This window comes from Lagopus muta, chromosome 19 (genome assembly GCF_023343835.1).
Source record: "Lagopus muta isolate bLagMut1 chromosome 19, bLagMut1 primary, whole genome shotgun sequence".
NCBI classification, from domain to species: Eukaryota; Metazoa; Chordata; class Aves; order Galliformes; family Phasianidae; genus Lagopus; species Lagopus muta.
The window spans coordinates 3,211,960-3,224,714 of NC_064451.1; the positions used below are offsets into that span (position 1 = coordinate 3,211,960).

General features: G+C 46.9%; 1 protein-coding gene across 2 annotated transcripts in view; it reads left to right on the plus strand.

Annotated features, from left to right (window-relative positions):
• PAPPA (pappalysin 1) overlaps positions 1–12,755 on the plus strand; it is a 167,177-nt gene that overhangs the window by 79,405 nt on the left and 75,017 nt on the right. For both annotated transcript variants that reach the window (XM_048965610.1, XM_048965609.1), the window contains exons 8-9: positions 7,095–7,223; positions 8,744–8,835. In XM_048965610.1, the coding sequence (XP_048821567.1) occupies positions 7,095–7,223; positions 8,744–8,835 (221 nt within the window). The remainder of the gene's footprint in view (positions 1–7,094; positions 7,224–8,743; positions 8,836–12,755) is intronic.

The window sequence follows — 12,755 nt, forward strand, 5'->3', positions numbered from 1 at the left end:
ACCTGATCAGATAGCACAGCAGCAGCCAAAGCAGAAACCCTTTCAGCGCATCATTGCTCATCAATGTGAGCCCAAAGTCTTCCACCACTTCCCCCAGAATCGCTCTGGCCAGGATCTTCTGAAGCACATGCTGACATGGGCATCTCCATGCTGCTGCTGCCATTCCAGCACTTCCCTGTGTCTTGTTGTGAGAGGAAGGCAGAGTGGAAGCAGCGAGTTGTGCCCACTGAGGATGAGTGGATTTGCTGCCTTCAGAGCTCAGTGCAAATCGTTTCCTCACAGTGGTGCAGATCTTTTTTCTTTTTTTTTAGATGTAAGACCAGTTGCAGATGTAATGACAATAGAGGAAATTAGCTCATGATGGGATTTAAGAAAGAGGCTAGTGGAAATATGTTCAGTAATGTTCAGTTATTAAACCATTACAGATCCCACTGGAGACCAGCTAGTAGGATTTCTCATAATCTGAAGTGGCTTAAAGCGAAACGCAGAGCCCCTAAGGGGGGAAATGACAAAATGTTCCTCTGGAGGAGTCACCTCCTCTCCTCACACACCCCTATGTGCTCCTCGTGTGGGTCTGCACATCCATCTTTCCTAAATGCACCCATGGATTCAGGCTGCTGCCTGGCCCCACACTGCAGCACCATGGGCCCAGCACAGCCCCAGTGCCCATCCCCTTCCTGCAGAGCCCCAGTGAGGAGCAGTGGAGGAGGTGGAAGCTGAGGAAACTGCAAACATCTGTGTGCTCGGGGCCTGGCCGAAGCCTTGCTGAAAATAGACACAGCTTCCCCGGGCTCCAGGAGCAGTCAGGTCAGGCTCACGTGGCTCTGTTTACCCTTTCAGGGGATTTCACAGACACAGGAGGGCATTAAGCTCTGAAAATCAGGTCTTGGCTCTGTTGAAAGGAAATGGTAGAGGTCATGTGGGGAAGAGCGTTCCTCCTGCAGGCAGAGCCCCATAGTATAGTGTGGGGTAGGGAGAATGCTGCCATGGTTGTAGCTGTGGGTGCTGCAGGCACAGCCGGGACATCGTTAGCAGTGTGAGCAATCACACGCTGCTCATCCAGAGGCACGATGCAACAGGCAGAGAGGTTCTTTGGTGACGGTGATGGCCTTTTAGCAACCAACCCGCCCCAGCCTGCCGCCAGCCCCAGTGCTGTTTTCTCCCTGCTCCTGTGCACCGCAGCGTTGTGTCCTCAGGCGCTGGTTGCTGGCACCGCTCCCTGGGAATGAACAGAGATGCACTGATTCCCTCCGGCTGCAAGTGGGGCTTGCTGTGGGTCAGAGCCCAGAGCTTTCCTTTCTCAGCTCAGGGCTGATTGGAGCAGCAAAGAACCGAGCAAAACAGATTTCCCCCCTCCTGCCCTGCTTCTAATAGCAACCAGGTGCTCCGACACTTAACCTGTGTACCGCCATGAAATTGCCTGTCTTGTGCAAACACCCGCGTGAGGCCCCGGGCCCCTCGCATTTCCACTGCTCTGGTAATTGTAACCCAATCTCACGTAGATCCTGCATCTCTGTCTTCCACTCTTAAGTGTTCATGTGGTTGTTTTTGCTGTTGTTGTTCAACCAAGAAAGTAGAAAATTGACTGTTGATGTTTGATTTATTTTTAAGAGAAGAAAAAACAACAAGAATTATCTTTCAGGCCTTGGCTACAAAGTTGTTTTTTTATTAAATGTGCTACTGTGATTTAAATTGGCACCAGGGCAAATACTTGGACGATTATATCAAAGTCTGCTGGAATTAATCAGTTGCATATATATCTATAAGTTTGCTACTGTATAAAGTTATGATCCTTACATGAAGGACAGAAATCTTTCTTTCTGGAAGGAAAATCTGTCTTGCCAAGAGGGAGATGGTGGGGTCACCATCTCTGGAGATCTTCCAAAGTTGTGGAGATGTGGCACTGAGGGAGGTGGTCAGTGAACATGGTGGGATGGGTTGGGGTTGGTGATCTTAGAGGTCTTTTCCAGCCTTAATGATTCTGTGATTCTAAGGGAGAGTTCTCTCTTAAGGCAAATGCTTGACATGCTTAAGGTCCCGAGCAGAGCAAACATGCAGCTCGGAGAGATGGGCTGCAGCAGAACTGCTGTGTTTGGGATCTGGGTATGTTACTGAGGTCTCTGAAGCTGTTCCAGACTTACACCAGTGTGCACAAGCAACACAGTAATGGACCATTTGGGTTTTGTGATATCTAGGAGAGGTGGTGGTAACTTTTGTACGTGGATGGATATCGTGGAGCAAAGAATGTTTTTCTCTTTCTAAAAGATTTTGATTGCCCAACCTTTGACTTCAACCTCTGACTTCAACCACAAAGTCTTTCTGGTACTGTGTACAGTGGGAGGTGTCACTGGAAATGCCTTCCTGATACAGTCGTGTTGAGTTGGGCACTGAATGGTGAGGCTGGGCTTCAGGCAGCTAAGCCAGCCCTAGAACAAAACATACCCCAAAAGTATTCACCTGAGGTTCCCTGGTCAGACCACAGTCCAGGCTTCAGCTATGTTGAGAGCAGGAATCCAGCCTCCAATCCCCACCTTTGCATCCCACACATGAGTTCTCATTCCACTCCCCTGTTGGGAGCAAGGCGAACAGAGCAAACCCACTGCCCCCATTGGGACCCTGTTATGGGCAGAGGGAGAAGCTGCTCCAAGTTTGCTCCTCAGGTATTTTTGTCTTCTGAGTCAGCTCGCTGGTCAAGAGAGGGGCAGAGACTTCTTCTGAGGCCTTTGCACCTGCCATGTCGTTGGGCTTATCCAAACTGCCCGAGACTGGGCCACAGCTGAAAAAACAGCCCAGATCTTTGACGTCCTTCTGTTTACAGAATCTCGCCCCTCCTCTCTCCCAACTGCAGAGCCAGGCAGGAATTCTCTTCATTATCTTCTGCCGTGCTTCTCATGCCATTTTTATTAAAAGAAGAAAAGGAAAAAGCAAGGGGAGTGCATGTGAGAGAGGAAAAGGTAATAGAAGAGAATAATCTTATGTGGACAATGCAAATGGCAACACAGGAAAAAGGAGGGGAGCTGGGGAGCACATGTATCCACACTGTCCTAAAGTGACCTCTTCCCCTTAGTTTCTCTTTATCGATTGCTCTTGGGAGCGCTTGTAGAGCCTGCAAGTGTTGACTGTGTTGTAGGGATGTGGGGACGTCGCTCATGGACTGGGGCTCATTCTAGGATGCAGAGATCTGTTTGGGAAGCGCTGCCTTTGGGCACAAGACTTGGTGACTATTGAAAGCCAAAGCAAGCTGGGTCCTTTGTAGGGTGCTTGAGGTGCAGGATGTGTCTGCTTCACTTAACAGTACCTCTGACAGCCATAATTCAACTGGAGATGCCTAAGACCTCATCATTTTGTCCTTAAATAACACGAACACTGTCTTCTTTCATTGCTTACGGCCATTTCTGTTTTCGTAGGACAGAAAGTAGGATAAGCCTTTTGGATATTTTCAGTTTTGTTCAAAACAGGAATTTGTTGTGCTAAAAAAAAAAAAAAAAAAAAAAAAAAAACAACTTCCTGCTATTATTTGTAGCAGGAAAAACAGACATGCCATGGTAGTGGGAAGAGGGAAGAAGGTCGCTGCTTTCCCTTGGTGTTTTCAGGGGCCGTGCCCCTAGTGAGGCAGTGGCACAGAGAAGCGGTGGATACCCCATCCCTGGATGGGGACATCCCAGGTCAGGCTGGACCTGGGGCTCTGAGCACTGACAGAGCTGTAGGTACCCCTGTGCATTGCAGGAATTTGGACCAGATGGCCTTTAACGGTCCCTTCCAACTCAGATAACTCTATGGTTCTGTGCCCTCAGTCTGCAGCCCAGCTGTGGGCATCAAGCAGGTGTGGCTGGGTCACAGCTGGGTACCTGTGAATTTGGTGATCCTTCAAAACCACCTTGGTTTGAGTAGAAAACTGCTTCCCAATGATGTTTTCCCCTGTAAGTTATACAGAAATACCCGTTCAGAGAGCAGCAATCCATTGCCCAATAGATGTTTCAAGTTCAACATGACTGCCCCCCATACCCAGGATGACCAGGAGAAGGGAGAGAGGGCTGTACATCTCCAACCCTGGATCTGTTGCTTTCACCAGCAGACGGGCTAGGAGCCCTGGTGGCGTTCTGCACGGCACGCTCCAGTTCCCCCTCTCAGCAGAGCACTTGAGTCATTGCTTTTTAATACGAGTGCCTCCCCACGGGCGGAAGCCGCAGCGATCAATGCGGCTCACTCAGTTCTCGAAAAGGTCATTAAAAGACCATAGATATAAATTTAAACGAGTGTTTGTTCACATCCTCAGTGCTAAAGATGCTCTCCTTTCTCACCTCCTGACACAGCATGGAGCACTGCAAGGAGCATTGTCACCATCAACGCCACCAGCAGCCAGGGCCCCAGTCCTGTTTTTATCCCTGCTTGGAGCAGCCCTTGTCTTGCAGGTGACAGCATGGAGCAGCACTGCTGCCAGTGCCTGACGTCAGCGCTCCCCAGCGCGCTCAGGATGCTTCCCGCATACCAGATTTTGCATTCACAGTCAATATAATTAAAGACACCAGAGCTCTCCCCACGTAATAACTTTTCATTTCCAGTTTTCTGTCGCATTCACCCACATACGCATCCATCTCCAATCACCTAATAATTCATAAACACCATATTCTTTCCTGTGCTTAATTTAGTACTGTCTTCTTCCATTCTGTTCTGCCAACTTCCCACCCTGTACATAAATAAATGTGAACTTTGCCTTGATTTTGCTTTGCCTCCATGTACACACCAGCTCACACAAACACTCCCACACACACAGGCACACTTGCAGGGATGCACTTTTGCTGTTGGCTGGATGCCTGTCCATCACCTGCCGGTGGAAATCACGTGCAAAAATCACAACTTGAAAACTTCTGTCAGTGCTTCACGCTTGTGTTTCATGATTTCAGCACATCAGAAAGCACTGTTGATCTGTTTATTTTGTAGATGTTGCAGCTGCCTGGACAGTTCATTGATAGCAAGGCTTTTCTAAGAACTGAACATTTTTGTGGTTGGAAGATATCCGGAGGCAAAATCTAAATTTCTACAAATATCCTTGTTAATCTTAAATATTTTATGAATGGTTTTGAGAAACAATTAGAGAGAGAATCACCCTTTAATATTCAAAGCTTGCCTCTGCTTTTTGTTTCATCAGTGTATATCAGATGCTTCCCATCTTCGTGTTGGATATTAGGAAGAATTTCTTCTCAGAAGGAGTGGTGATGCATTGGCACAGGGGGTGGTGGGGTCACTGACCGTGGAGGTGTTGAAGAAAAGAGTAGACGTGGCACTGGGAGACTTGGGTTAGTGGGCACGGTGAAGGAGGGTTGGTAGCTGGACTTCATGATCCCGGTGTTCTCTCCAACCTCAATGATTTGATGATCGTAATCAGCAGATTTATCTAGGAGTGAAAACCTCAGTGTTACACATTGGGGTGTGTTTGGCCATTGAAGTTATTTCATGTAATTTTTTTCTGGTTGGCTCACATGACAGCTTTATACAGGGTATTACTAGGGCAGAAGTTGGATAACTTGCACTCTAATTAAACAACCACACTAGTACCTAGGTAGGTATCTCCCCAGCACGTACAAATTGAGATTCATGCTATCTGAGGTCTCTCATGTTTAGCCAATAGATACTGCAGGCTGTTGCCAACAGGAATCAATAAAAAAACACTGGTGATATGCTTTGGTTCCACTGAGTTTTATCCACAATTTAAAGAGTGGCAGCAAAGAGTCAAACCCCTGTATGAAAGCACGTGTTTCATTCCGTGGTAGTTATGCTGCGGGCATGAGAAGCAGCTTTGTTGTAAAATATAATGTGTGGTATTGGACTTAAAGTCGTGCTTGTTAATTTAATGAGTGTTGTAAGGAGATAGTAATGTCACCAACCTGGACCTCAGTCCACCGATGCCTGCTTCAATGCATTGGTGCTCTATAGAGGATAAATATCTCCCCTGCTCTGTGGCTTTGCAGATCAGCACAATGAGGATAACGGTAATGAGTTTCTTTGTGGAACATCTTAAGTTCTGCTAACATAAAACATGCCATGAAAGACCTAAATATTCACATTAGGTTTATATTTTTCTATATTATATATATAAAAAAAAATCTTGTCTTGTTCAGAGATTCACAGGATTTAAGCAGTTAAGGCTCTGTATAAATATGGAACAGGCTGGTAATTCTTTTTGTGACTGTTTAGATGCTAATACCGTGATCCAGGACAATGGTTTGAATCCTATTTTTAAAGTGAAGAGAGCTTCCCTTTAACTCTGCTGGTTTAGTACCTGTACACAAAGTAGGTAACATACTTCTCTATCAGAGAAACAGCCCCAGTCCAATTCTGTCTGAGATCAATAGATAAATTCCCGTTGGCTGCAGCTGCAGTTGGACTGAGCTGTCGACGACGTAATCGGTGTTTGCAGAGCGTTTTGAGTTCCTTACGTGATCTGTGCCATCAGCTGCAGGTAGTGCTGTCCCTGAGCACAACAGAACCCACGGCTGCTTCTTTGGGTGCCAGCAGTGCTGTGACCACTCAGCACTGTGCACAGTTGGGGTCAGTGCTGGTGCAGTGCCACTTGTGCAGCAGGCATTGGCTCAGCAGCAACATGCGAGTAGTTCAGCTGTCAAACACAGGAGGTTTCAGGTTGGACATTAGAGAAAATTTATTCTCCAAAAGAGTGATCTGGCATTGGCACAGGTGCCCAGGGAGTGCTGGAGTCACCATCCTTGGAGATGTTCAAGAAACGTGGACATGTGGCACTGAGGAATATGGTTAGTGAGCGTGGTGGGGTTGGATTGGGGTTGGACTCAGTAATCTTGGTCTTTCCCAGAACCTTAATGATTCTGTGATTCCATAATCAAGAGTTGCACCAGGATGTGCTCAGAGCTGTGCATGAGTCAAGCATGGATGTACGGGGCTCACAAAAAAAAGAAGCAGCCAACCAAAAATTATCCCCGTCAGAATGAAAAAATGTTCCGAGGGCCTGACGGAACCAGAACTTGCTTTCTGTTGGCCAGCCCTCATTGCAGTAACTCCTTCTCTGCCCTTTGTCATTGCCTTTGATGGGCTGTCACTCAATATTTCCTCTTGTGTTGCAGGGAGCTGAGCGACAGCACCACCTACACATACCAGGTCGTCGTTGTTTCCGGGGCAGAGCAGAGTGAACCCTCCCCAGCACTTGTCTACATCTCTGGGAGTGGGTACTGTGGAGATGGAGTTATCCAAACGTAAGTCTGGAAGAGCAAACAGATAAATGTGAGCACATCTACCCAGCCACAATCTGAGCACAGAAAGAAAGTGATGACCACTGATGTCTCCTTAGCTTAGGCTACCTTTCATCTGCACGTAATGACTCATGTGCTTGATGATTACCAGGACAATGACGTTTAATTGGAACTCAGTCCCTGCTGTCCTGGCACCAGTAGATATAGACAGAGATACAGACAGTGGAGTCCAGCAGGATTGATATGAAGCACGCTATATGCTGTTTGTGCTGTTTGTTACATGTGCATGTAGGTGACATTTTCTATATGGAGCTCTTATGCTGGAAGAATTCCCACTGTCTTTGATGCTGTCCTTCCACATGAAGCCCCATGTGCCTGGCAGCTGTTGGACAGGGTAGAGTCCCAAGTGGCCTGCTGGGTTCCTGATGCATCCTCCTGTTGGACTTGTGTGCACTTGGAAGCGTTGGACTTGCTGCTGGGGGTTGCACACTTTGAGTAAGCCCCTCACTCTCAGCAGCTGCCAGCCCCCAGACCACTGGAAGTGTAAAACAGTCATTCACAACTGCTTTCAGGTTTGTTCTTTTACTGTGTTGGACTTCAGGGACACCTGCTTCTAAGTTTTGTGGCATAAGATTGTTTAATTATGATTGCAGAAGTAACAACAAACAAATGCTTAATCCAGCCAATGTTGTTGTCTTGAAATGTTATTGATCAGCAGTCACCAGCACAGCTCTGTCAGATTATATACCTGGCAGCAAGTATTTGCAGGATGAGGCCCAACAGGCAGGAAAATCAAACAGAGCAGCCAGTTGACTTATGAATCCAGGCCAGTCTTGGAGAGAGAGGTGGAGAAAGACAGATTAATTTTGCTTTCCATAACTTTTCTCCTACTGTTATGTTTGCACATTCCTCAAACATCACTTGTGGCTTTGCAGCAAGCGTCGAACAATAGCTGAGCTGCCTCACGAGCGAGCAGGAACCAGACTGTGTCACAGTGTGCTTAGTTGTGTCCCCACTTGCAGCTGTGGAGCCTCTTTCTCATCTGGTTTGCACTCTACAAACAAGCAACAGCGTGGGCTGGAGCAAGGCAGGACCCCATCCCTGACACCACCCAGTGCCTGCAGACCGCTGTCACCTGGAATAGCCCCGCTGGGCTTTGTACCTTGTTATTCCATACTGGGGTCATAGACTGGCCTTTCCAGATTTAATACAAAGGGTTTCAGAGATTCCTGTTCTCTTTCTCCCCACCTGCTGAGCTGCAGCCGCACCAGCTATGAAGGAAGTTGCTCATATCCTCATCAGAGAACAGCAAGTGGTATCCACATGTGTAGGAGAGAAGTGGCCAGGCAAGTCTGTGAACCAGGGATGATGAAAGTAGGAGCTGAAGAAAGAAAGGAGAGGAGTGTCCAGGGTTGGAACGCAGTGCCACTCCATGGGATGTCAGGGCTTTGGGGTTCTGCAGATCATTGGGATGACGCCATTTGCCATCTGACTCATTTTTCTTGTTTGTGCCCTGCCTGTAGAGACCTGGGGGAAGAATGTGATGACATGAATAAGATCAATGGTGACGGCTGCTCCCTGTTCTGCCTGCAGGAGTTATCCTTTAATTGCATTGGTAAGTCTGGCTCAGAGCCTTTCCACTTACAACTGGTGGGCAACTGCTGTATGCGAGGCGCGAGGAAAAAAAATCAACAGTATTTTCAGCATCTCCAGCTGAAGAGTTGTCATGGAAGAGGAAAAAAAGTTGGAATTTGTAGGTTTGAAAGGCGAACATATCTTCCCAGCTTCTGGTCATTTTGATGGGAAATTGGTTCTGCTGGCTTTGAAACAACCTAGGACTTAGGGCTAAGTCAGCCATTGTGGGATTGATCCAAAGCCCATTGAAGTCAGTGGGTGGCTTTCCACCGCCTTCAATAGGCTTTAGATCTGGCTACGTGAGAAGACATGAACTGGTTTTTTTTCTGGTAAACAGGAGGAGGAGTGAAAGGGGAAGGGGCTGAGACCAGAAGCAAGTCCAGCTGAGGTCACACCTCCTTTGAGTTGCAAATCAGTATCTGAAGATCAAAGGTCTGGCTAATCCCCTTTTTGAGAGGTGAAAACTACTTAATCAGATTTCATTTGCAAGCCTGGTTTGCTCTGATTAGCAAAACCTGGAAGCACAATGGCCGGAAGATGCTCGGGCTATCTGGGATAGCAGGGCTGCGTTTGTGAGCTTTACATATTTATTAAACTCTCTAGGAATGCTGGGGGCAGAGAAGGGAAAAGACAAATTCTCACTGAACCTTGTGCTGGGCAGCCCTGCGTTGGGGGATTGCATTTCCCAAACAGGACTTGGAGATCCGGGAAAGGATGAGACATGCAGACCTTCTGAAACCAAAGTTAATGTTTATAAGGGATCAGTCTCTTCTCAAGAGGTTTATGGGATTCCTTATCTGGACTAACCAAGCAAATGCTCTGTCTGTCCCATCTTGTGATCCAATGCCTTCAGCTCAGGGCATCAGTCCTGAGCAGTTAATATAATGTTGGCAGGACTGAAATTTGCTCTTTTCGGCAATCTGATGATTATCTCTTGTGGCTGGAACAACATATAACGGACCTCACAGGCAACACGTTTCCCTTGGGTGGTAAGCTGGGAACTGCTTGTCTCATCCACCGCATTTTTACTTCAGCATCCCACACAGTCATACTTGAGGCCTGATTCGGTGATGTACTTATTTCCATATTTACATATGTAAATAGCTCTATTGAAATATGAGAATATTTATGGTCAGGGGTAATTGTGACTATTGGTGGTCTTGAAGTGACATTTGTGTTTCAAGTGATTTGCTGAATTAGACCTCAAGCACTGAAATATATTAGTCATAATATTTTGAAAGCGAAATAAACACTTATGCAAACGTTTTGGGTTTTTGGAAAGTCAGGCATGACCCGAGATTGGTTCCAGCAAGGGCTGGGGACGGAGCTGTGCACCCTCATAGGTCTCATTTCCCTGGTCCACGTCGGTTCTTTGGCCATAGCCCACCTTTATGTTTGGGTATAACCCTGAGTCCACTGTCTTTAGCCAAACAAAAGTCTCCTTTGAGGCTGGTGGGGTGTTTTCTTGGAAAATACAGACTGCTTGGGTCCCTGTTTGATGAGTAGAGGGAAATAAAGCGTAATTTATTTCTATGTTTATGAGGCTAATACATGTTATAATCTTGTAGGACAACAACAAGTTATTTCAGACTGTTGTTTATGCAGCAATATTCTTGTTGCAGTGTGCAGCTTTTTAGTGCCCTGGGAATCACAGAATGGAATTGAAAGGGACCTTAAAGCCCATTGAGTTCCAACCCCTGCTGATGGCACAAACACCTCCCAGCAGAGCAGGTGCCCAAAGCCGCATCCCTCCTGGCCATAGCACTTTTCTGGGCAGCCTGCACCAGTGCCTCAGCACTGTGCACTATTCACCGAAGAACTCAGTGAGCCTCCCATGATGTACAGAGGCTTTGCAGAATCAGGACTGTAGGGTTTGATCTTGTGAATGTTGTGGAGGCTGGACGGAATCCCTGGAGGTCTCTGGTCCATACAGGGCCGACTTAAAAGTCAGCTCCAGCCTCAGTGCTGGAGCCCGTGGCTCAGGCTGCCATCCAGCTGTGCTGACATCCCCATGGACAGAGGCAGCCTGTTTGCAGGTGTCCCTCTCTCTCTTTTAGTCCCTTTCCCTTTTAGGATCACGATGTTAATGTGTTTTTTTTCTTTATTGGTCTGACTTTCCTTTGAATAAATGCCACAAGACACTTTGCTCCAGTGCCTGTAATAAAATTAGGCTATTTTTTTTTTTATTTCCTTCTTCTTGGTTTTGTTTTCCCTCCTCCTCTCCTCTCTAATCAGATAACAGCGGATCAATCTGCTCTGCTGGGAGGAGGGGGGAGGGAGGCAGGGACAAAACTGTGTGGTCTTTGCTGTCAGGTTGTCCTGGCCTTCTCTGCACACAAAGCCGACTCAAAGAAAACAGATAAGATTAATAGCATCTTCTCCCTGCAACATGCTGAAGAGCGACAGCGAGATTAATTAATTAATTAATGGGAGCATCTGGCAGCGCTGCTTTATTTTGAAGTTCTGCGGCACGCTCGCCCATCCTCGTGCTGAAATTTATCACCTGTACTCTTTTTTTGTTGTTGTTTTTTTCCCCCCTCACGGAGCAGATTTTGCATCTTATATCTGCCCTGCACAGGGGCCTCACTTTGCCTTTTGGTTCGTGGAATAGGAGTGAACCACAGGGACTGACGTACCCCTCTCCTGTTCCCGGCTGCTTTGCTTTCACCTTGCTTGTGGTTTCACCCAGGACACCTGGTTTTTGGCATTGCTGAGCAAACTCAAGCAAAATCCCGTGCAAAACAGGCCCCAGTTGGAAGAGTTATGATTTGCAGTTGTGCAAACCCAGAGCCTTTTAGCGCTCGATCTGTTCCCACCGGGCTGTTGGGAAATGGGTGTCTAATAAGCAGCTGAGCACCTCGTCCTTGGTGTGCACTCTCCCACAAACATCGTGCACATGCTTCCAGATATATGTGTGTGCATTGAAAAAGAGTGCTGCTTTCATTTGCATTCCTTTTGTTGAGTGTGATGTGCATTATGCATTGATTTAGCTCTCCAGTGCTGAAGAAAGAGAAGGATATAATAGAAAAGATGCAGAGATCAATAAAAAAGAAGGGAGGGGGAGAGAGAGTAATATGAAAAGAGATGAGTAAAGACCGATAGACTCATTGCAAACCAGCTGGAAAGTGGCTGCAAAACTTCTATCTAGCTGTAAGTTTGCCTGGTAATTTATGGGGTTTTGAACCACATCTCACTGGTGTTATTATTGCTGCACTTTATCTCCTTTGCTTGGAAGGGCTCCTCGCTGAAGCCTTTGTACAGCAGTGCGGGGCAGCACTTCTGCTGCCTTTGGCTGAGGGTGTGGGGTCAGACACACATCTCCCTGGGCACTGGGTTGGGACTTGGGGTGCAAAACACCACGAGAAGGCACGGAGTGGAAGAGAACAGAAAGGAAACGTATTTAGCTCTTGAGTTTGCCGCCGATTTCTGGCGTGCTTGCAGCATTAGTCACAGTGGCTGTTCGGAGAGAAGTATGATTTTAATTTGTCAGCGATCCGTTAACACCTTTTCTTTTGCTGCCGCTTGGCCCCAAGAGCTTGTTTGGTTCCTCACAAATCTGGATCTGCCCTCCTCCTCCTGGAGGCCTCTCCCTCCAGCTGTGAGCCCTACCTTTGTGGGAGCTCTGTCCTTTACCTCTCCCATTATCCATAAATTAAGCATAGCACTTTCCCCTAATCTTATTGTTTGGAGGGCTGCATTGCATTCAGGGAAATGATTAATATTCATGAGCTTGCTATCTCCGTTTGGTGCATAATCCTCTGGGGAAATTGCAGTGTTAAATGAGTGACACAAACTTAATTTTATATGTCTTTTCTTTCCTTTCCTTCTTTCTTTTTCCTTTTTTTTTTTTTCTTTTTTCTTTTTTTCTTTTTTTCCCTTTCTGACAGAGAAGTAATGTGC